At 43.8% G+C, this 21,986-nt stretch overlaps 1 protein-coding gene across 18 annotated transcripts in view; it reads left to right on the top strand.

The window, feature by feature from the left end:
* Abcc5 (ATP-binding cassette, sub-family C (CFTR/MRP), member 5) overlaps nucleotides 1-21,767 on the top strand; it is a 95,126-nt gene extending 73,359 nt beyond the window's left edge. For 13 of the 18 annotated variants that reach the window (XR_384569.1, XR_001781831.2, XR_001781835.2 and 10 more), the window contains 5 exons: nucleotides 8,276-8,435; nucleotides 14,116-14,194; nucleotides 17,851-17,964; nucleotides 19,320-19,484; nucleotides 20,365-21,767. Coding sequence is in view for 9 of the 18 variants with exons in the window: in NM_013790.2 (NP_038818.2) it covers nucleotides 8,276-8,435; nucleotides 14,116-14,194; nucleotides 17,851-17,964; nucleotides 19,320-19,484; nucleotides 20,365-20,466 (620 nt within the window). In the remaining 9 variants the exon portion in view is untranslated. The remainder of the gene's footprint in view (nucleotides 1-8,275; nucleotides 8,436-14,115; nucleotides 14,195-17,850; nucleotides 17,965-19,319; nucleotides 19,485-20,364) is intronic. The other 5 variants (XR_384568.1, XR_001781830.2, XR_001781832.2 and 2 more) reach the window with 1 other exon arrangement.
* The last annotated feature ends 219 nt before the right edge of the window (nucleotides 21,768-21,986 follow it).

The raw sequence follows: 21,986 nt of genomic DNA, 5'->3' as shown, positions 1-21,986 counted from the left end.
CATCTGTATTAGTCAGGGTTCTCTAGAGTCACAGAATTTATGGATAGTCTCTAGATAGTAAAGGAATTTATTGATGACTTACAGTCGGCAGCCCAATTCCCAACAATGGTTCAGTCGCAGCTGTGAATGGAAGTCCAAGGATCTAGCAGTTACTCAGTCTCACGCAGCAAGCAGGCGAAGGAGCAAGAGCAAGAGCTAGACTCCCTTCTTCCAATGTCCTTATATTGTCTCCAGCAGAAGGTGGAGCCCAGATTAAAGGTGTGTTCCACCACACCTTTAATCCCAGATGAAAGGCGTAGCCCAGATTAAAGGTGTGTTCCTTAAACTCGGAGATTAAATCTTCTGGAATCCATAGCCACTATGGCTCAAGATCTTCAAACCAAGATCCAGATAAGGATCTCCAAGCCTCCAGATAAGGGTCACTGGTGAGCCTTCCAATTCTGGATTGTAGTTCATTCCAAATATTGTCAAGTTGACAACCAGGAATAGCCACTACACCATCCATCCAAAAACTTTCTTTTCTCTGGCCTTTTTATACTTTCTTAGACAAAAAGTTTCTTAGAAAATTACCTCAGAGCCGGGCGTGGTGGCGCACGCCTTTAGTCACATCTCTCTAGCAAAGCAACTAAGGCCATCATTTAAAGCTTTCTTTCTAAAATTATTTGAATCAAATCAGGAGTTCTTTTTTTTTTTTTTTTTTTTAAAGATTTATTTATTCATCATATGTAAGTACACTGTAGCTGTCCTCAGATACTCCAGAAGAGGGCATCAGATTTCGTTACAGATGGTTGTGAGCCACCATGTGGTTGCTGGGATTTGAACTCGGGACCTTCGGAAGAGCAGTCGGCGCTCTTAACCACTGAGCCATCTCGCCAGCCCAAATCAGGAGTTCTAAAGAGTCATTAATTCATCTAAATAGCTTGAATTCATGAAAGTTTATCTTTATGTTGATTTGTAGAAAATCTGATTAATAGGGTGGGCTAATGTCCAGGGATTATTAGATTAATAATGACAGGAAAGGCATATCAGCTGCAAAAAGCAATCCTGAGCTGAAGTCTCTTTGGGACCTTGCCATTAATTGACCCATCACAGACATGAAAAAAACAATGGGCCACCTTTCAGGAAGGCTACTTGCTAGCCTTAGTCCATCTTAGATGGTTCCTGACAGTTAATTTTCTACTCAGGCCCCATAGATGGCCAAGGACTGTTTCCAAGAGAGAACAATTGTCTATAGATGATGGTAGAGCCTTGCTCCAACATACCAAGAGGCTCCTTTGTGATTCATGTACAATGGCAGAACATCTCTGTCTGCCACTGACACCTCAAGTACTATCAGGTCTGCTGGCTCATATGGTCCCAGTAGTAGAGCAACCTGCATGGCAGCCTGTACCTGCTGAAGAGCCTTCTCCTGTCCCAAGCCCCACTCAGGTAACAGCTTCCTGGGTCACTTGTTATATGGGCCTGAGTAACACACCCAAGTGAGGAATGTGCTGCCTCCAGAGTCCAAATAGGCCCACTGTTGCTTTTCTGTTGCTATGAAGAGACACCATGACCAAGGCAGCTTATGGAAGAAGCAGTTTACTGGGGTTTACATTTTCAGAGGCTGTCATGACTATCATAACTATCAGGGCAGGAGCACGGCCCAGGTGGGCAGGCATGGTGGTAAAGTAGGAACTGAGAGCTCTATATTCTGATCCACAAACACAAGGCAGAGAGCTGTAGTAAGCTTATCCCTGACTAGCTTACAAATAAATGACTCAGAGTATGGCAATATTATTTGGCTTTGACAATTACTGGGATGAACCCTTCTAACCTTCTAACTTCTTCTAACTGCTGGCCTGGCTGCCTCCCCAGCATGGAGTGTACCTCAGATATGTGCTGTTTCTCCTGGCCATGTGCTCATCATCCATCTCCCCTCTTGGCGGCTTCCTCTCTCTCCTCCTTCCTTTTCCTCTCTTCTCTCTCTCCCATCCAGGCCATTCCAAACCCACCTACCTCTAATCCCTCCAGAAATTGGCTGTAACCAATTTTATTTAACCAATAGTTTTAAATCTAGGAACAAGGTTTGCATAACAAAAGTTTGTAAACACAAGAAATGCAAGAAGTGGCTTATAAGCTTAGACCTTCAGATATAGAATTTAGCATTACAATAGGTAGCAACAGAACAAACCTCAACAAAGAGCTAACTGGGAAACCCCAAAGCCTGCCTCCAGTGACATACCACCTCCAACAAGTCCACACTTTCTAATTCTTCCCATATAGTTCCATTGACTGGGGACCAAGTATTCAAACATGTGACCCTGGGGTGGGAGGCATTCTCATTCAGAACACCACACCCACTGAGGATTGTCCTTCTTTCATGGTGGTGGGAGGAGCCAAGTGTAATAACTTATCCTTCACCTAGGGAAGAATATCTCTGCATTTGTGTTACCAACAAGTTCAAGGTGTTTTCTCCTCCTGCTCACTTGGTACAATCAGCATAATGTCATCAGTATAGTGGGCCAATGTGATATTTGTAGAAGAGACAGATAATCAATATCCCTTCAAACTAAGTTATGAAACTGGGCTGGAGAGTTAATATATCCTTAAGGTAAAACTGAAGGTATATTGTTGGCTTTGCCAACTAAAAGCAAATGATTCTGTTAGTCTTTATGGACAGGTACTGAGTAAAGGCATTTGCTGGATCAGTAGTTGCCTACCAAGTAGCAGGAGATGCTAGTGTAGTCAAGTTAGGACACAGCATCTGGTGCAGCATCTGCAGTTGGGATCACTCTTGATTAAAATTGTCAGTGTTCATCCTCTGGAATCTGTCTTCTGCTCAGGCTGATCAGAACACTAGAGGGAGATACGTGGTGGCCACCACCACTGGATCTTTCCAACTGCTCTCATTCTTCCAGTGAGTGGATATTGGCTTTGGTGTACTGTTTTCCCTAGTAAAGGTAATTCCAGTGGCTTCCACTTAGCCTATATAAGCATAATAGTCCTCAATTTACATGGAACCAATGTGGGGCTTTTCCAAACTTCTAAGTGTATTTATTTAAATTAGACTTTCTGAGACTGGGAAATCGCTACAAGATAGCTTTATGGACTCCCTGGACATACTACTACAAATCAGTCCTGAGCCAGAATTCTGCTAATCACTTCACTACCTGGCTTAGGAAGTTAGGATTCCTGCACAAAACATCATGACCAAGAAGCAAGGGGGAGGAAAGGGTTTATTCAGCTTACACTTCCATACTGCTGGTCACCACTAAAGGAAGTCAGGACAGGAACTCACATAGGGTAGGAGGCAGGAGTGGATGCAGAAGCCATGGAGGATGCTGCTTACTGGCTTCCTTCCCCTGGCTTGCTCAGCTTGCTTTCTTATAGAACCCAGAATTACCAGCCCAGGGATGGCACCACCTACAATGAGCCCTCCCACCCTTGATCACTAATTGAGAAAATGCCTTACAGCTGGATCTCATGGAGGCATTTCCTCAAGGGAGGCTCCTTTCTCTGTGATAACTCCGCCTGTGTCAAGTTGACACACAAAACCAGCCAGTGCACTGCCATAAACTCCTACTTTAACTAGAGGGACAAAATGTTTCTTGGTGCCTTCCAGATGCTAGTTTGAACCAGTATCCAATTGACCCCAGAAAGTTTGATAGTTTATTTTGCCACAATGTACAGTTATCCTTGTAAAGGTCATAGGTCCCTCTGGGAAAGGATGGGGGAAGGTAACGGTAAACTTCAAGATCTCTCCTCAGAGGACCTGTCCATCTCTTATTCGAGGGGTTTTGGGTCTGCAAAGTGGCTCAAATCTAGATATTGGTTCACAGGCCACAATTCCTTATTGCTATGATCCAGTGTAGTCTTTCTTCCATTTGTTTAAGAGTTTTTCTGCTTATACAGACCAAAGAAAAACGCAGCAGGCTTCTTATCTATATCATACTTGGGAATACCATGATTGATTAGCTAGTACCATAGGTCCATATGGCTCATGCTACCATAAAAATCACTTTGCCTGATCTGCCAACAGGTCAGGCCATTGTGGACGTGGCTTTGCTTGGCTGCCTTTCATGACAACTATACTCACTGTGTCTCTGACAGTCAGTGGTGTTACCTGGCCCCTGCCACTCAGGGGCTCAATTAAACCCATGGAATTTAATTCATCCAGTTCAGTAGCCGCATTCCAACCCTAAAGTCTGCCACAAGGAAAGGAAATGATGAAGGCCTTTGGCTGTCCAGGTGGTTAGAGTGATTGATTGATTGATTGATTGATTGAGGAGACCAGGAAATAAAAGAGAGAGACTGACCTTTACAGAAGCATGTTGTTATTTGGTCTGAACAATGAAGGATGGTGGTCTCTTGTGTCTTGTCAGGAGTGGAGATCACAGAGTAGATGCAGAGGACTTGGTGCTCCATAGTCTGTAAAGGGGAGTTTGGGGGTAGAAGATACCATCTGCAGGTTTGTTTCCCTGCAGTCTCAGTGCTTTAAATACCAATGGAGGTATTTGATCTTCTCACTGGAAACTTCCTGTATCCTGAACTGCCTGTAGATGTTATTTCTACTCTGAGGTTTCTGGGTTATTAGCCAGGCCCATAGGGCATCAAAAGAAAGAGGAATACCGTGTTCATCTGGCTGTTTCCTGCCAGGCAGAGACAAAGTTGGGTTGTTGGGATCAGTGTTCAGGATATCGGGATGAGAGAAGGTTGTGTTGACTTCATGTAGCATGTAGTAAGAGAGTTTCAACTTGTTGGCTGTGGTGGCTTAGTGGTTGTCCTCATGTCTTCCTGGAGAAACTTTTGAAAACAGTCTATTAGACAAAGGGCTAAAAGAGTAATATAAGACCAGACTTTAGGCTACCCTGCCGGGGACTTAGGGTAGCCATTGTCCTAATGTGGAACTGATAAGGACGGTCATTTGATCCAGGAGGAACTTAAGGTTTAAAAAACAGGGTAGAATGTTCTGCGAAGCCTCGTTGTGTCTGGATAAGGGCGTGGGATCCCATCCTGAGCAGTCCTCAGATCTACTTCTCTTTACCTTTGGAGTACCACAACACCCAAAGAATCACGTTGATCCCGAAGGATGTTAAGTGGATCTGAAATTTCTCTACTTTGTTTTTAAAGAGCTAATGAGACAGAAAGTTCATTAATGCAAAGGAGCTCTTACTTCAGCAGTTTTAGTTCTGAGTTCCAGAACTAGTCAGGGTTCTCTAGAATATCAAGACTTAAAGAATAAATTCATAATAAAGAGTCTGTGTAGAAAGGAGATTTATTAAAATGACTTGCAAGCTTCAGTCCAGCTAGTCCAACAATGGCTGGTTGTGAACAGAAAGTGCAAAATTCAGTAGTTGTTCTGTCCGTGAGGTTGGATGTCTCAGCTGGTCTTCAGTGTATGCTGGAATCCTGAAGAAGTAGGCTCTCATGCTAGTGAAGGAATGGACTTGCTAACGGGGCAATGGCAAGCAAGCAAAGAGAGCACTTCCTTCTTCCATGTCCTTATATACTATATACTATATACTATATACTATATACTATATACTATATACTATATACTATATACTATATACTACATAGGCTTCCAGCACAAGGAATGGCTAGATTAGATCTGTTTTGAAGGTGTGTTTTCCCACCTCAAGATCTGGATTAAAGATCTTGTGGTTCCTACCTCAAAGTTTTGGATTAGAAATGGATCTTCCTCCTTTAAGCAAAAATCGCTCACAGGTGAGCCCTCCATTTTGCAGTTTTATCTCCAATTTATCTCCATCACAGCCCCAGAGTTGGATGGTCCATCAGTCTCCTCTCAGAAGTCACCCAAACTGCTGTTAAGGGTTTGGAGGCAGAGACCATTCTTAACTATTTTGTGGTTGGCAGAAGGGTCAATGTAGAAGGAACAACAGTGAGTGTGCCTCAGAGGAAGGTTGATCCAAGGAGCCATGATAAAGCTAATAAATGAACCACACAATGACAGTATTCATCCTTGAAATGTGTTATGCCAGTGAGGTGGCTAAATTTGGCTTTGGTTTGTTCTTATTTTTCTCACTTTTTGAGTTGCATCATGAAGCCATTTGTGTAATTTCTAATTTTTTTAAATGTAGGCATTTTGAAGTAAAAATTTCCCTTGTAGGACTATTCAGTGTCCCAGAGGTTGCTATGTTACATTTTATTTTCATTTAATTTCAGTGAGTTTGTTTCTTCCATTACTTCTTTTTAAGTGCTGAAATCACCAACTATTAATGGATTGATGTTTATCTGTGTCTTTAGCTCCAGTAGTGGGTTTTTTTTTTTAATGAAATTAGGTGTCAGGTGTTTGGTGTGCATGTTTAGGATAGTGATGTCATCTTGGTTAGCTGTTCCCTTGATTAGGATGAAGTGTCCTCCCCTCCCCCCTCCCTCCATTTCTGGTTAGTTTTAGTTTGAAGTCTATTTGGTCAGAATTAAAATCGTGATGTCCTATTGCTCCTCGTCCTGTTTACTTAATGTTCTTCTGTCATCTTTTTACTCTGAGGCAGTGATGTTTAAAGCTTAAGTTGTGTTTCTTTTTTTTTTAAAGGATTTATTTATTATTATACGTAAGTACACTGTAGCTGACTTCAGACGCACCAGAAGAGGGCGTCAGATCTCATTACGGGTGGTTGTGAGCTACCATGTGGTTGCTGGGATTTGAACTCAGGACCTTTGGAAGAGCAGTCAGTGCTCTTACCTGCTGAGCCATCTCGCCAGCCCCCTGAGTTGTGTTTCTCGTAGGCGGCAGATAGATGGATTTTGTTTCTTCAGGAGAACAGACCCTTTGATCTAGATGCAGTTTTATCCGGAGACCTGATTCTCTGTCTTCTGTCTCACTTGTTCTACTTGTAAGGCTTTCTGTTGCATTCCCTAGTTTGGCTTTGGGGTTTTCCAGTTCCATCTTCATTTCAGCCTGAGTCCTCTTCACCATTTCTGTCTCCAGATTGAATTCCATTCTCAAGTTCTGGATCGTCTCCATCATCTCCATCAGCCTTCTGTGTTTTTTTCTGGCTTTACTGGGGCGTTTGTTCTCCTTGATTTCATTCTTTGACGGGGGGGGGGGGGGGGGGTGTTGATTGCTCCTTAAGTTCTGTGTCCCTCAGGTCATCTGGGTAATTCTCACTGGCAAGCATTGCTACAGGGCTGGTAGGTTTTGTGGAGAAGATACTGACTCGATCGCTCCTGTTGTTGGTATTCATATAGTGATGAGATCTGGCCTTGTAGACCCTTTGTTATTTTGTTCTGAGTTTGTTACAGATGGACAGGGTCAGGGAGAAGAGGAGATATTGGGGTGAGTTCAGTCTAGAGGTTGGAAATTGCTTGAATGGAATGAAATGGGGTGGGCAGAGGAGACTGGCCTGGTTCGAAGGCTGGGTTTCCTGTTCCCAGCCAGGAGTGTGGGGGTGGAGAGGTCTGTGCTGAATATGATTTGGGAGAATCCTGTAGTGTGGGGGATCCTGACTCCAGACTAGGCCACTGCTCTGGTTGTAGGACCCAGGCTAGATTGGCTGGGCTACAGAAAAGATGTGGCTGAGGTGGTCCTGGAAGAGGCTATAGGATGCCTGGGTATGGAGGGGGGAGGTAGAGGTGGCACAAAAGCAATAGGTTATTTAAACAGTTCACACTGTGGATTTCTGGCATGCTGCATGCTTCTACGAGAGCCGTCAGCAGCTCAGATTGTAAAGCCTATTCCAGCAGGTACTTTAAATTTTTATCCTTATAATTCTATTTCTCTGGAACCATTCCTCGTACCAAATCTGTAGTAGTTAGGGTTCTCTAGTGGAACAGAGATGATAGAATAGATATCTGTGTGTACTAAGAGTGGCATAAGCCATGGTCTAGCTAATCCATCGATGGCCGAGATGACAGAAAGGCCAAGAATCTGGTAGTTGTTCAGTCCACAAGGCTGTATGTCTCAAATGGCCGTCAGTCTACATGGAATTCCCCAGGAAGTAGGTTCTAATACAGGAAAGGACAGTGTACTCCCATAAATACATCTTTAAAAAATAGCAGGATAGGTGAACTTGCCATGGAGAGGGAAGGCAAGCAGGCAAAAAGCAAAGCTTCCTTCTTCCATTTTTTCATGTGGGCTGCCACCAAGAGGTGTGGCCCAGATTTAAGTGGGTCTTTGCACCTCCAAGGATCCAATCGAGAAAACCCCTCTCCTAGGTGCTTAACTGCCTAGTTGATTCACATGTAGTCACATCGACGTTAGCCATCACAATAAGCCAGTTTCTCCTTCCAGAAGTTACTCAGAGCTGCTCTTCCGCCTCTTCTTGCTCCCCAGGGAAGTCCTCTTTGGGGATGGCCCTCTTCCGTCTGGTGGAGCTATCTGGAGGCTGCATCAAGATTGATGGAATAAGAATCAGTGACATCGGCCTGGCCGACCTCCGAAGCAAACTGGCCATCATTCCTCAGGAGCCAGTGCTGTTCAGTGGCACTGTCAGGTGAGGCCTGGCTAGGACTGGATGATGGCAGAGCCACCACCTGGGGTGGAAATCCCATGGCCTTGGGGCCTGTGTTTCCCATGAGTCTGTGATTCCTATCGCAGTGACGAGGCAGCTTCTGCTATATATGCTGTGTAATTAACCAAGTATCTCAGCAAGGCTCTGCCACAGCAGTCCAGAGATCAGAGAAATTTTGGCTCAGATTTCTGTCCCATGACCTCTTAACAGGTTACCACTCTTTTTTTTTTTTTTTTTTTTTCCCCCGAGACAGGGTTTCTCTGTGTAGCCCTGGCTGTCCTGGAACTCACTCTGTAGACCAGGCTGGCCTCAAACCCAGAAATCAGCCTGTCTCTGCCTCCCGAGTACTGGGATTAAAGGAGTGCACCACCATGCCCGGCTAATGCTTTCTAACTATATATTCTATTTCCCTTCTTTCAGAGAGCCAACCCTACCTGCTCAACCCTTATTCTCTATCTAACCTCAGTGGTTCTACAAATAGTAGTATTCCTATTGAAGGTTAAATAGCTATCATCCACTTATACAAGAATACATACTATATTTATCTTTTTGGGTCTGAGATACCTCACTCAGGATGATTTTTTTATAGTTCTATCCATTTACCAGCAAATCATAGTTTCATTTTTCAAACAGCAGAATAATAGTCTACTGTGTAAATTATCATATTTTTATTATCTCTTCCTCTATTTATGGACATATAGGCTGTTTCCAATTATTGGCTATTATAAATAGAGGAACAATGAACGTGGTTGAGAAAATATCTCTGTAGTAGAACGCAGAGTCCTTTTGGTGTATGCCTAACAGTATAACTAGATCTTGAATTAAATCTATTCTCAGCTTCCTGGGAATTGCTACACTGATTTCTGTAGTGGTTGTACAAATTTACACTCCCACCAGCAATGGATTAATGTTCCCCTTTTTTCATATCCTGCTGGCTTGAACTGTCATTTGTTTTATTGATCTTAGCCATTCTGATTGATGGAAGATGAAATCTCAAAGTAGTTGTGATTTGCATTTTCCTGGTGACTAAGGACGTTGAGCATTTCTTTAAGTGGTCCTCTACCACTTGTGTTTCCTCTTTTGAGAACTTTAGATCTGTGTCCCATTTTTTTTAAATTGGGTTATTTTCTTGTTGTTGGGATTTTTGTTAATATATTTTAGATATTAATCCTCTCTCAAATGTGTAATTGGCAAAATCCTTTCCCCATTCTGTAGCCTGCAGGTTTGTTTGGATGATGCTCTGCTTTCCCATGCGCGAAGCTTTTCAGTTTTATGAGGTCCTGTTATTCACTGTTGATCCTAGTGCCTGTGCTACCAGTGCCTTCTTCAGAGTCTTTCCCTGTGTTACTGAGTTCAAGCCTGTTTCACACTCTCTCTGTCTTGTTTGAGGTTACTGTTGCAGTGATAAAACACCATGACCAAAAAAGCAAGTTAGGGAGGAAAGGCTTTATTGAGTTTATGGTTCCACAGCACTGCTCATCATTGAAGGAGGTCAGGGCAGGAACTCAGAACAGGGCAGAAGCTAAGGAGAGGCCATGGAGGAGTGGTGCTTACTGTTTTGATCCATATGGCTTGCCCAGCCTACTTTCTGATTCTAGTCAGAACCATGTGCCCGGGGGTGACTTCATCCTCAATGGGCTGAGCCCTCCCACATCACTAACTAAGAAAATGCCCACAAGCTTGCCTACAGCCCTGGTATATGGAAGCATTTTCTCAATTTAGGTTCCCCCTTCTCTGATACTCTAGCTTGTGTCAAGTTGACATAAAACTAACTAGGACATTCTTAATACTATCTGGTCTTATGTTGAAGTTCTTGATCCCCTATAGAGTTGAATTTTGTATAGGGTGATAAATGTGGATCTATTTACATTCTTCTATATGGAGCCATCCAGTTTAATCAGCACTGTCTTTTCTCCACTGTGTATTTTTGGCTTTGTTGTTAAAAACCAGGTGTTCACATACATGTGGACTTATGTCTGGGTCTTCAATTAGATTCCATTTATCACTATGTCTGTCTTAATGCCAATACCTTGTTGTTTTTATTATTACAGCTCTGTAGTACAACTTGACTTTGGGGATGGTGATACTGCCTGGGGTTCTTTTATTATTCAGAATTGTTTTTTAGCCATCCTGGGGTTTTTGTGTTCCATATGAAGGTGAAAATTTTTTTTCAGTTTCTGAGAAGAATTATGTTGGAATTTTGATGGAGATTGCATTGAATCGGTAGATTGCGTTTGGTGAGATGGCCATTTTTACTATGTTAATCCTATTGATCCATGAGCATGGGAGATTGTTACATCTCATAGCCCCTCAGTTACTTTCTTCAGTATCTTAAAAGTTTTTATTATATAAGTCTGTCACTTGCATGGTTAGAATTATCTCAAACACACATGCACACATTCACACGCACAAACACATATATATTTTGAGGCTATCGGGAAGGTAGTGTTTCTTTGATTTCTTTGTCATTTGTATATAGGAAAGCACTGGTTTTATGTGGTAATTTTGTATTCTGATACTTTGCTGAAAGTATTTATCAGCTATAGAAACTTACTGGTTAAATCTTAGGGTTATTTATGTATAAAATCATATCACCTACAAATAGAGATACTTTGACTTCTTCCTTTCCTGCTTGTTTCCCCTTGATCTTCTCCAGTTGTCTTATTGGTCTAAGACTTCACATGTTATATTGAATAGATATCTAGAATATACAAAGAACTAAAACAAAAAACAGAACAAAAACCCAAACCCAACACCAAGAAAACAAACAACTCATTTCAAAACAATGGGACTTGAAGCTGGTCATGACGGCTCACCCCTTCAATCCCAGTACTTAAGAGGCAGAGGTAGGTGGATCTCTGGGTTCCAGGCCTGTCTCAAAACAAAACATAATAAAAATGGGGCAAGGAACTAAAGAGTTCTCTGAAGTCAAAATTGAAATAGCTGAGAAACTTACTCATCCATGTTCACTGCTGCAAACAGCCTTCATATCCATCAGGTGATAAATGGAGGTGATACATTTGCACAACAGAATATTATTCAGCTGTTCAGAAAAAATGAAATTGCCGGGCGTGGTGGCTCACACCTTTAATCCCAGCACTTTGGAGGCAGAGGCAGGCGGATTTCTGAGTTCGAGGCCAGCCTGGTCTACAGAGTGAGTTCCAGGACAGCCAAGACTATACAGAGAAACCCTGTCTTGAAAAAAAACAAAAACAAAAAAAAAAAAAAAAAAAGAAAAAGTGAAATTGAGCTAGAAAGAGATAGTTCAGTGGTTAGGAATACTGACTGCTCTTCCAGAGGACCTGGGTCTGATTCCAAGCACCCACATGGTGGCATATAACTGTGTTCAACTTCAAGGGATTCAATGCCCTCTTCTGGCCTTCATCGGCACCAGCATGTACACAGTTCACTAACATGCAACACCCATCAAGTAAAATAACTTAAAAAAATTTATATAGTGGGTATGGGGGACTTTTGGGATAGCATTGAAGATGTAAATGAGGAAAATACCTAATTAAAAAAAAAACGAAAAAAAAATTATATGAAATTTTATAGGTAAATGGATAGAGCTGAAATTAGTCATTCTGGGTGAGGTGACCTAGACTTAGGAAGGCAGATGCCATAGACATTTTTCTCATTTGAGTCTTCAAATGGGTGTGTTCCACTGGAAGCAGCCACAGAGATCAGGAGCTTCAGTGGGCGTGTAGAGGGAGGGGAGAAGAAGTGAGTGCAGTAGGGTAGCAAGTGACAGGGGAGTCATGAAACAGGGAAGGGTAACTAGGAGGGAGATGACCACTAGTTAACAAATACGAAGCCACTGTAGAACCCTCTTAAAATATATGCATACACATATGCAAAATGTCTACATGGAATTACCCTGTAACAGGGCAAAATGCCCCTGCTGGACTCCAGAGGCTAACAAATAAGAAGCCAATTCCAGGAATGGAGTATGTCTTTTGGAGATGTTGGCACACTCCCCCAAAAGAAGCACTACAGACTTGCCAACGCTCATGAGTTCCCTCAGAACTTGACTGTATGACACTACTGCCGAGGACACCACACACTTGAGTCACAGAACATGCTACTGGAGAAGCCAAGGAATCACCAGTCTCACCCATTCGTGAACTCTGTGAGCTACAACAATGACTTACCTGGTTAGACACGCCCAAGGTGCAGTAGACCCTCATAGCATGGAGTAACCAGCAAGTTTCTTTTTTTTTTTTTTTTTTTTTTTTTTAAAGATTTATTTATTTTTATTATATGTAAGTACACTGTAGTTGTCTTCAGACACTCCAGAAGAGGGAGTCAGATCTCATTACGGATGGTTGTGAGCCACCATGTAGTTGCTGGGATTTGAACTTCGGACCTTCAGAAGAGCAGTTGGGTGCTCTTACCCACTGAGCCATCTCACCAGCCCCCAACCAGCAAGTTTCTGATTGCTGCTCTTCAGGGAGAAACCTACACATGGCATCTTTATTGGTTCCAAGAACCTGTGGCTAAACATGTCAAAGGTCCCAGAGGAGCATCTAGGACTATTACTGTCCTAAATGGACATAATATTAAACTGACTTGTAATGACTTATCATTAGACCTGGAGATTAACCCAGCTCCTATCCCTCATCAAAGAAGATTGTGGTTAATGCAGACACCATGCAGAGACCCACAAATGGTCAAAGTGCAGAGAATAAAAGACTATAGAGTGCTCAGCCCTAAATGGGAAACATCTCTATCACTGCCCCTCTTCCAGGGCTCAGGGATCATTGCAGACTTAGAAGGGGAAGAAAGACTGTAACAGCCACGGGATGAGTACAGGAAACGATGTTTTCTGGGCATAGCAGGGTAGTTACACATACGAATTCACAGCAATTGAAACAGCATACACAAGACCTGGGTAAGCTCAAGCCAGATAAAGTTCCAGTGTGGAGAGGGGAGGTGGGCACTGCTGGGAGACCATTTTCCAGTGGAAGCTATACATTCAAGAGTATATGGGCGACACAATAGTACTTGATGCTTTTTTTAAGTATATAGTTGGCTGGGCTATTGAAGGGGTTGGATCTGGGAGGAGTCAGGGTAAACAGCATGAATATAATCAAAATACTTCCATGAGATTCTCAGATTTCATGAACAAGTGAGGAAAAGAAAGAAGGCATTTTCTACATTCGTACATAGAGAGGGATATAGCTGAAGGAAACCACATTTGCAGGTGTCAGAGGTGATTAAAATACACTGGTGTTTCTTTGTGTTTTCATATCTGTAGTTACAAATTTTTTAAAGCTAACTTATGGTGAGTAATAAAAATAATAAACTTTATGTTTTAGAAAACAGGGATCCCCAATCTCAGGTGTCCTGTGACTCTTTGGGGGGCGGAGGGGAGCTGTGACCTTCAGACTTCACATTCAGTTTTCTGTGTGTGTGCTGTTTAACCACAGCCAGCCATTGAAATGTGGTTTGTTGTCGGGCGGCTGAGGTGCGCACCTTTCTTTAATCTGAGAACTTGGGAGGCAGAGGCAGGCGAGTTTCTGAGTTTCAGACCAGCCTGGTCAGGCCAGCAAAGTGAGTTCTACTACAGCAGGGATACATAGAGAAACCCTGTCTCAAAAAAAAAAAAATGTGGTTTGATAAACATTGGCCTCTGAGCAGTTTCTATTATACTTCTCCCTAGATCAAACCTGGACCCTTTCAACCAGTACACGGAAGACCAGATCTGGGATGCTCTAGAGAGAACGCACATGAAGGAATGTGTAAGTGGAATGGAGAGAGACTGTGCTGGCATCACAGGCTGGGAATGTGGGTGTGCTACATTCTGTTCTGGCTCCCTCCCACTCCAGGGTGTCTGTGGAAGAATACAGAGACATCCTAAGCAGGAGCTCACAGGCATTTCACATGCATCCCAAAGTCAGTGTCTCATATCGTGATGTGCTCAACTGATAAAGGGGCTTGCCACCAAGTCTCTAACCACCTGAATTCAGTTTCAGTATCACATGGACAAAAGAGAAAACCAACTCCCACAGTTGTGTCTGACTGCCATACTTACAGTATCTCACACACACACACACACGCACACACAAACACACACACACACACACACACGACTATACATACTCATATGCATAACGCACATATACACACAGTAACACATATGCATATGTACAGGTACACATACTTTCACATACACAAACATACACACAAATAAATGTAATAAACAAAAATTTAAAGTTGATCTCTCAGCCCCACCTCCTACACTGCTTATGGCCAAATTGGCCCCATACTCTCCATTGACTAAGAATATATTAAGGGTAGCTAGTCAGAACTTAATAAATTCTATATACACAAAAGATCTACAATTTATTGCTGATTCTATAATGTTCAGTGTACCATAGATCATAGATGTCATGGAGCAACCCAGTAGACCCTTGCCAGTAGCCAGTCTGCAGATGGGCACTGCTGGTCTTGAGTGAAAGACTATAGTCTGAACACTATAACCAGTACCCCTGTCAGTTAGATGAGCCTTGCTTCCATTTTACATAGAGTAGCCTCAGTCTCATATGAAGAAGAGATTCCATGATGTTTAGCAAAAGAAAAGATTGCCAGTGTGGTCCAGGCTTTGGATTTTGGGAGTGGGACTCTGTCTTAGTCTTAGTCTGTCTTAGTCCGGGTTTCTATTCCTGCACAAACATCATGAAGAAGCAAGTTGAAGCCGGGCGTGGTGGCGCACGCCTTTAATCCCAGCACTCGGGAGGCAGAGGCAGGCGGATTTCTGAGTTCGAGGCTAGCCTGGTCTACAGAGTGAGTTCCAGGACAGCCAGAGCTACACAGAGAAACTCTGTCTTGAAAAAACAACAACAAAAAAAAGAAGCAAGTTGGGGAGGAAAGGGTTTATTCAGCTTACACTTCCACATTACTATTCATTACAGCAAAGGAAGGCAGGACAGGAGCTCACACAGGGTAGGAACTTGGAGGCAGGAGCTGATACAAAGTCCATGGAGGGGTGCTGCTTACTGGCTTGCCTCCCCTGGCTTGCTCAGCTTGCTTTCTTATAGAATCCAAGACTACCAGCCCAGGGATGGTACCACCAACAATGGGCTAGGCCCTCCCTGCTTGATCACTAATTGAGAAAATGCCTTACAGCTGGATCTCATGGAGGCATTTCCTTAATGAGATCCTTTCTCTGTGATAACTCCAGCTGGGTCAAGTTGACACAAACTTGCTAGTACAACTGACTCCTGGTCAACTTGACACACAAACACATCACTAGTAAGCCTCAACCCTTACTTTCTTATTCATCCCTAAGATCTAAATAACTTTAAAAGTCCCACAGTCTTTACAAATTCTTACATTAAAATTTCAACCCCTTTAAAATATCCAATCTCTTTTGAAATTCAAAGTCTTCTTTTTAATAGTCTAAAGTCTCTTAACTGTGAGCCCCACTAAAATACATTCTTCCTTCAAGAGGGGAAATATCAGGACACAGTCAGAATCAAAAGCAGACTCCAACTGTTCAATGTCTGGGATCTATTCACGATCTTCTGGGCTCCTCCAAGGGCCTGGATGGAGGCCTGGCTTGTGAAATTTCAGAGGGAATATTAAAGACTCCATTGCTGTTTTGATTGTGATGATTCTGTGGTTCTGGTTAGCTGGGGCTGAAGAATCAGCTGTGATTAACAAGATACCAGAACTACTAAAGCGAAACCTGTGCACCAGTGGGACTATTGATGCCGGTTCTCCAGCCTGTTCTTCTCCAGCTCTGTACTTTGTAGCACACACCTTGTCTTTGAAGCTCCAGCTGCCTGTACTCCGCTGCTGCTGTGCTTGGTGGTCATCTCATGGCACTGGCATTGCTAAAACACTGCTGTCTTCTGCTGCAACTAGGCTTCACCAATAGCCTCTCATTGGCTCTCTTAATGGTGCCAAGCCTCAACTCTTTTGCATGACCCCTTCAATTCTGGGCCATCAATTTCAGCTGAGGCTGCACCTTCACTATTGGCCTTCCATGGCCTCACGGTGCCCAGTGCTGAACCTCGGCTGCTCTTTATTATGCCTTCAAAACCAGTATCACCTGGGTGACTCTTACACATTACCAAGTCCAGCTGCAGCACATGGTACAACCTTGGCTATCTCTGGAACACAGCTGCTTTGAGCTCTCAGAAAACACTTCCCAGAAGATTTCACTTCAGTGATACTGGTCTCTTCTTAATCATTGCAATTTCTTAGCTTCAGATAACAGACATCAATAGTCCCAGTAATCCAAAGGTTTCACTTTAGTAGTACTGGTATCTTGTTAATCATAGCAGATTGATTCTTCAGTCCTAGCTAACCAAAACCACAGAATCTTCACAATCAAACAGCAATGATCCTGATAAGAGTCTTTAATCTTCCCTCTGAAATTTCACAAGCCAGCCCTCCATCTTCAGCACTGTTCTCAACATTTTCTAAGCTCCTACAGAATGGCCCATAGAGCTCTTAACACCCAAAGTTCCAAAGTCCTTCCACATCCTCCCCAAAATATGGTCAGGTTGTCACTGGAGTACCCCACTATGCTGGTACCAATTTGTCTTTGTTAGGGTTTCTATTCCTGCACAAAACATCATGACCAAGAAGCAAGTTGGGGAGGAAAGGATTTATTCAGCTTACTCTTCCACATTGCTGTTCATCACTAAAGGAAGTCAGGATAAGGACTCCACAAGGTGGAGGACCTTGAAGGCAGAGTGGATACAGAAGCCATGGAGGAATGAATGCTGCCTACTGGCTTGCTCAGCTTGCTTTCTTATAGAACCCAAGACTACCAGCCAGGGGCTGGCACCACCCAGTGGGCTAGGCCCTCCCTTCTTGATCACTAATTGAGAAACTGCCTTACAGCTGGATCTCATTTCCTCAAGGGAGACTCTTTTCTCTGTGATAACTCCAGGTTGTGTCAAGTTGACACACAAAACCAGCCAGTACAACCTCCATCTCTTGTAAAATTATATTTTTAGAGCCAAACCTAAGGACCCACTATCCAATAGGATCTTACCTTTCTGAGATATTTTCATGGGATGGAAACTAACAGAATTACATATTGCAAATATGAACTGCCCTAGATAATATAGGTCCTTATACATGTGTGACCAGAGTAATTCTTTTTCATCTGTTTCAGAATAATTTCTTTCTTTTCTTGCATGGGGGAGGAGGGAGGTGGAGGAGTATTTGTGTGTGTGTGTGTGTTTGTGTGTGTGTGTGTGTTAAGATAGTGTCTCATTTATAGCCCATGCTGATGTGAATTTCCAGTATTTGTGCCTTAGCCTCCTAAGTATTAGATTATTGTGTGAGCCACCACGCCCGGCGAGAATGATTTTTTTAACGTGGATTCTGAAAGGTTTGGTTTGTATCTTTATACTTCTAACTTCTGGTCTCTTTCTAGATTGCCCAGCTACCTCTGAAACTTGAGTCTGAAGTAATGGAGAACGGGGACAACTTCTCTGTTGGGGAACGGCAGCTGTTGTGCATAGCAAGAGCCCTGCTGCGTCACTGTAAGGTGAGCTGCATAGTGGGTGCTGTGACCTATGTGGTCAGTGGTGAGGAGCTGGAGCCCTGGGGTGCAGCTCTGCCTAGACACCAGACTCTGAGGTTCTTTGTCTCTGAGCCTGGTGACACTTTTTAACCAGCAGTTCTACATTCAGTCTTAGCACCACTTGGCATACTGTTTCGAGGGATCTTTGTTTCAACTTTTTTTTTTCTTCAAGCTTTTGCATATGTATAAATTATATTTTGAATACATTCCTCATTATGCCCCCTTAATTTGTTTGTTGGTTGGCTGGTTGGTTTTTTTCTGATTTTTAGAAACAGAGTTTCTTTGTGTAGCCCTGGCTGCCTTGGAACTCACTCTGTAGATCAGGCTAGCCTGGAATTTATAGAAATCTGCCTGCCTCTGCCTCCCAAGTGCTGGGGCTAAAGGTGTACACCACCATGGCAGGGCTTTGCGTTGTTTCTTAACTTCCCCCAAGCCTTTGGAATTCAAGGACAACTGTGTTTCTGGCTAAGGATAGAATTGCAGAGACATCAGATTAAAGACTGCTGGAGACTGTCATCAGATGGAACCCTCTGGCAAACAGGAAAGGAGAAGTCCAGAAAAACTAATCTACACATGAAGGTCATGGAGAAAGTGGGCATGTTTGAGTAGATCGCTATTCCTGCACAAAACATCATGACCAAGAAGCAAGTTGGGGAGGAAAGGATTTATTCAGCTTACTCTTCCACATTGCTGTTCATCACTAAAGGAAGTCAGGATAAGGACTCCACAAGGTGGAGGACCTTGAAGGCAGAGTGGATACAGAAGCCATGGAGGAATGAATGCTGCCTACTGGCTTGCTCAGCTTGCTTTCTTGTAGAACCCAAGACTACCAGCCAGGGGCTGGCACCACCCAGTGGGCTAGGCCCTCCCTTCTTGATCACTAATTGAGAAACTGCCTTACAGCTGGATCTCATTTCCTCAAGGGAGACTCTTTTCTCTGTGATAACTCCAGGTTGTGTCAAGTTGACACACAAAACCAGCCAGTACAAAAAATTATATTTTTAGAACCAAACCTAAGGACCCACTATCCAATAGGATCTTACCTTTCTGAGATATTTTCATGGGATGGAAACTAACAGAATTACATATTGCAAACAGGCCGAGAGCACATGCACTGCAGTGACTCACACACAAGTATAGAGTAGCTATACACTTGGTATGTAGTAGGTTATATGAATTCTAAGCAAAGGGCATTTTCACGTCCATGTGAAACAGTACATCGTACAGGATTTAAATACTGAAATGCTTCTTAGGAAACTGAGGAGGACAAGAATGCTTGGGGAAGTAACTGGATCTGTCTGTCCTCTGCTCCCTGGCAGATTCTGATTTTAGATGAAGCTACAGCCGCTATGGACACAGAGACAGACTTACTGATCCAGGAGACCATCCGGGAAGCATTTGCGGACTGCACCATGCTGACCATTGCCCATCGCCTGCACACAGTTCTGGGCTCTGACAGGATCATGGTGCTGGCCCAGGGACAGGTATTACGTTCCTCAGGAGCTCTCACTCGGCATGGGGCATGGTGTGGGAGGAAAGGAAGCTGGGGAGGGGCTACCTGTCATCTTCATGTTCCCGGGCATTCACCAAGCAGCCATAGCAACTTAGTTCTGGTATGTGATGATCTATATATCCCTATGCCCCAGGGATGCTCTTACTCTCCTGTGGCACATGAGCAGTGACACAGGCCGAGAGCACATGCACTGCAGTGACTCACACACAAGAGTTGCCCAGAGGCCGGGCGTGGTGGCACATGCCTTTAATTCCAGCTGAGGCAGGTGGATTTCTGAGTTCAAGGCCAGCCTGGTCTACAGAGTGAGTTCCAGGTCAGCCAGGGCTATACAGAGAAACCCTGTCTCGAAAAACAAAAACAAAACAAAACAAAAAAAAAAAGAGTACACAAATATAAAGGCAAAACTAAAATTAAAGGTCATACACATACTATTGCCACCCAGACCAGCAGCACCCTGACATGAGGCCAGCCTGTAACACAGTGTCACCCCTGCAGCACTCTGACATGATGCTTGTCATGTTGATCCCGTGCTTCCTTTTTCTCTCTGCCAGTTAGGCATCCTGGTTTCTTCCTCTTCTGACTGGAGTCAGTCAACTTGCCCTCACCTTGAGCTGTAGTCTATAATATAGAACCATACTGATGGATTTCTTTATTCCACAGATGGGAGAGAGAACTAGGATGTTTGTGAAGGAAGCATCCATGCATTCTCTCCAACCTCTCCCTTGCTCCCTGGATCCTGGGGGCAGTTCAGTCCTCTGTTCTGTCCCCGGGGCACTATTGCTCAGCAGTGGATCCTCTAAGTCCATGAGACCATCCCACAATCACACCCTGACACGTCTCCTCCTTTGCAGGTGGTGGAGTTTGACACCCCATCGGTCCTTCTGTCTAATGACAGTTCAAGATTCTATGCCATGTTTGCTGCTGCAGAGAACAAGGTGGCTGTCAAGGGCTGAGTCCTCCCGTCCTCGAAGTCTCTTCCTCAGAGCATTGCCATTCTCTTCCTGGTTTGGGCCCCTCATCCTGTCCTGCTGAAACTTCGCCTTTCCCAGTTTTATCTCTCACACAACCATTCAGGATTAGCTGTGTGTTTCACTTTTAAGGAAAGTCATATTTTGATTATTGTATTTATTCCCTATTCACTTAAATGAAATTTAGTTTTTGTTCTTAATTGCACTCTTAAGAGGTTCAGGGAACCATTACTATAAATGTTATCAGTGGCCTATAATGAAGCTTTATATGTGTAGCTATGTCTATATATAATTCTGTACATAGCCTATATTTACAGTAAAATGTAAGCGGTTTATTTTCTATTAAAGTGAGCACTGTGCTAACAGCAGTGCACACTCATTTCTATCGTTTTTGTACAGCTGACTGCACTACAGGTCATTTTGCTCTTAGCTGTAGCAAAGGCAGATTCCGTCTCTAGCTGGTCGTTTCACGGTGCTGGGCTCTCTAGGCGTCCAGGGGAGACACGCGGCAGCAGTGGGCCCTCCATGGCCTGCCCCTTGGGCTCCCCAGTGGGAACCCAGTATAGTGGGCTGCAGGAGGCCTTGCAGAGCACCGTGAATTCTCAGGGCTCCTGCTTTCCTGTCTTGGTGTCAGCTGCTGTTTATGTTAGAGCAGTGGGCAAAGCCAGCCCCCACCCCACCCCCATTCCCTCTCAGGAATGAGAACCTCTGCATTCCTCAGAGGGAGAGCTTCTTTCTGCCTTCCTTCTTCTGCTGCCATTTCTAAGCAAGATCCAGTCTGCTCCCAGTGTTCCATGCTTCAGGTTCCTGAGGCTGGTCGCCACAGAGTTGTCGAGTTCCCTGGCCAGCTGGTTCCCAGCCCCAGGGTCCACTGCTGCTGTTGTAGGTGGCATTTTCATTTGCCTGACCCCAAGGCTCCAGAGCTCAGCAACAGGGCTCAGGATGGTGGGGTCCGTTCTTCCTCACTTTAGTCTCCTCTGCAAAGTCTGCACCCACCCCTCAGCAGCTCTTGCTAATCAGTGTCTCACACTGGTGTAGAAGTTTTTTGTACTGTAAAGAGACCTACCTCAGGTTGCTGATTGCTGTGTGGTTTGGTGCGCTCTTGCAGACCCCCTTGTGCTCTGGGGCTCGTAGCTTGGGTGGGTGTGGTTGCCACTGTCACCAGTCGAGTGGTCAGCGTCGCATGTCGTGACCAACTAGACATTCTGTCGCCTTAGCATGTTTGCTAAATACCTTATAAAAGCAAAAATATGAAAAAGTGAATAAAATTATTTTGGATTTGTAAAGCTCTTGTTGTATAAAACAGTTGTCTGGGGAGGGTGTGAGGTACTTCTGAATGTCTTTGTAGTACTGGAGCCCTGGATCCTAATATCTGATGATGAAATCTCATCTGCAAAAGGGTTGTTTGCAAAGGCCAAGGGGCCCCGGATACCCAATTCTGTGTGATGGGTCTTAGTTCCCACAGCCTGCACTCCTCCACTTACCTACCAGATGAGGTACCCACG

The sequence above is a fragment of the Mus musculus genome, chromosome 16, assembly GCF_000001635.26.
Source record: "Mus musculus strain C57BL/6J chromosome 16, GRCm38.p6 C57BL/6J".
Lineage (NCBI taxonomy): Eukaryota > Metazoa > Chordata > Mammalia > Rodentia > Muridae > Mus > Mus musculus.
Note: the sequence above shows the minus strand (reverse complement) of the source record. Positions and strands in the feature narration are given on the sequence as shown.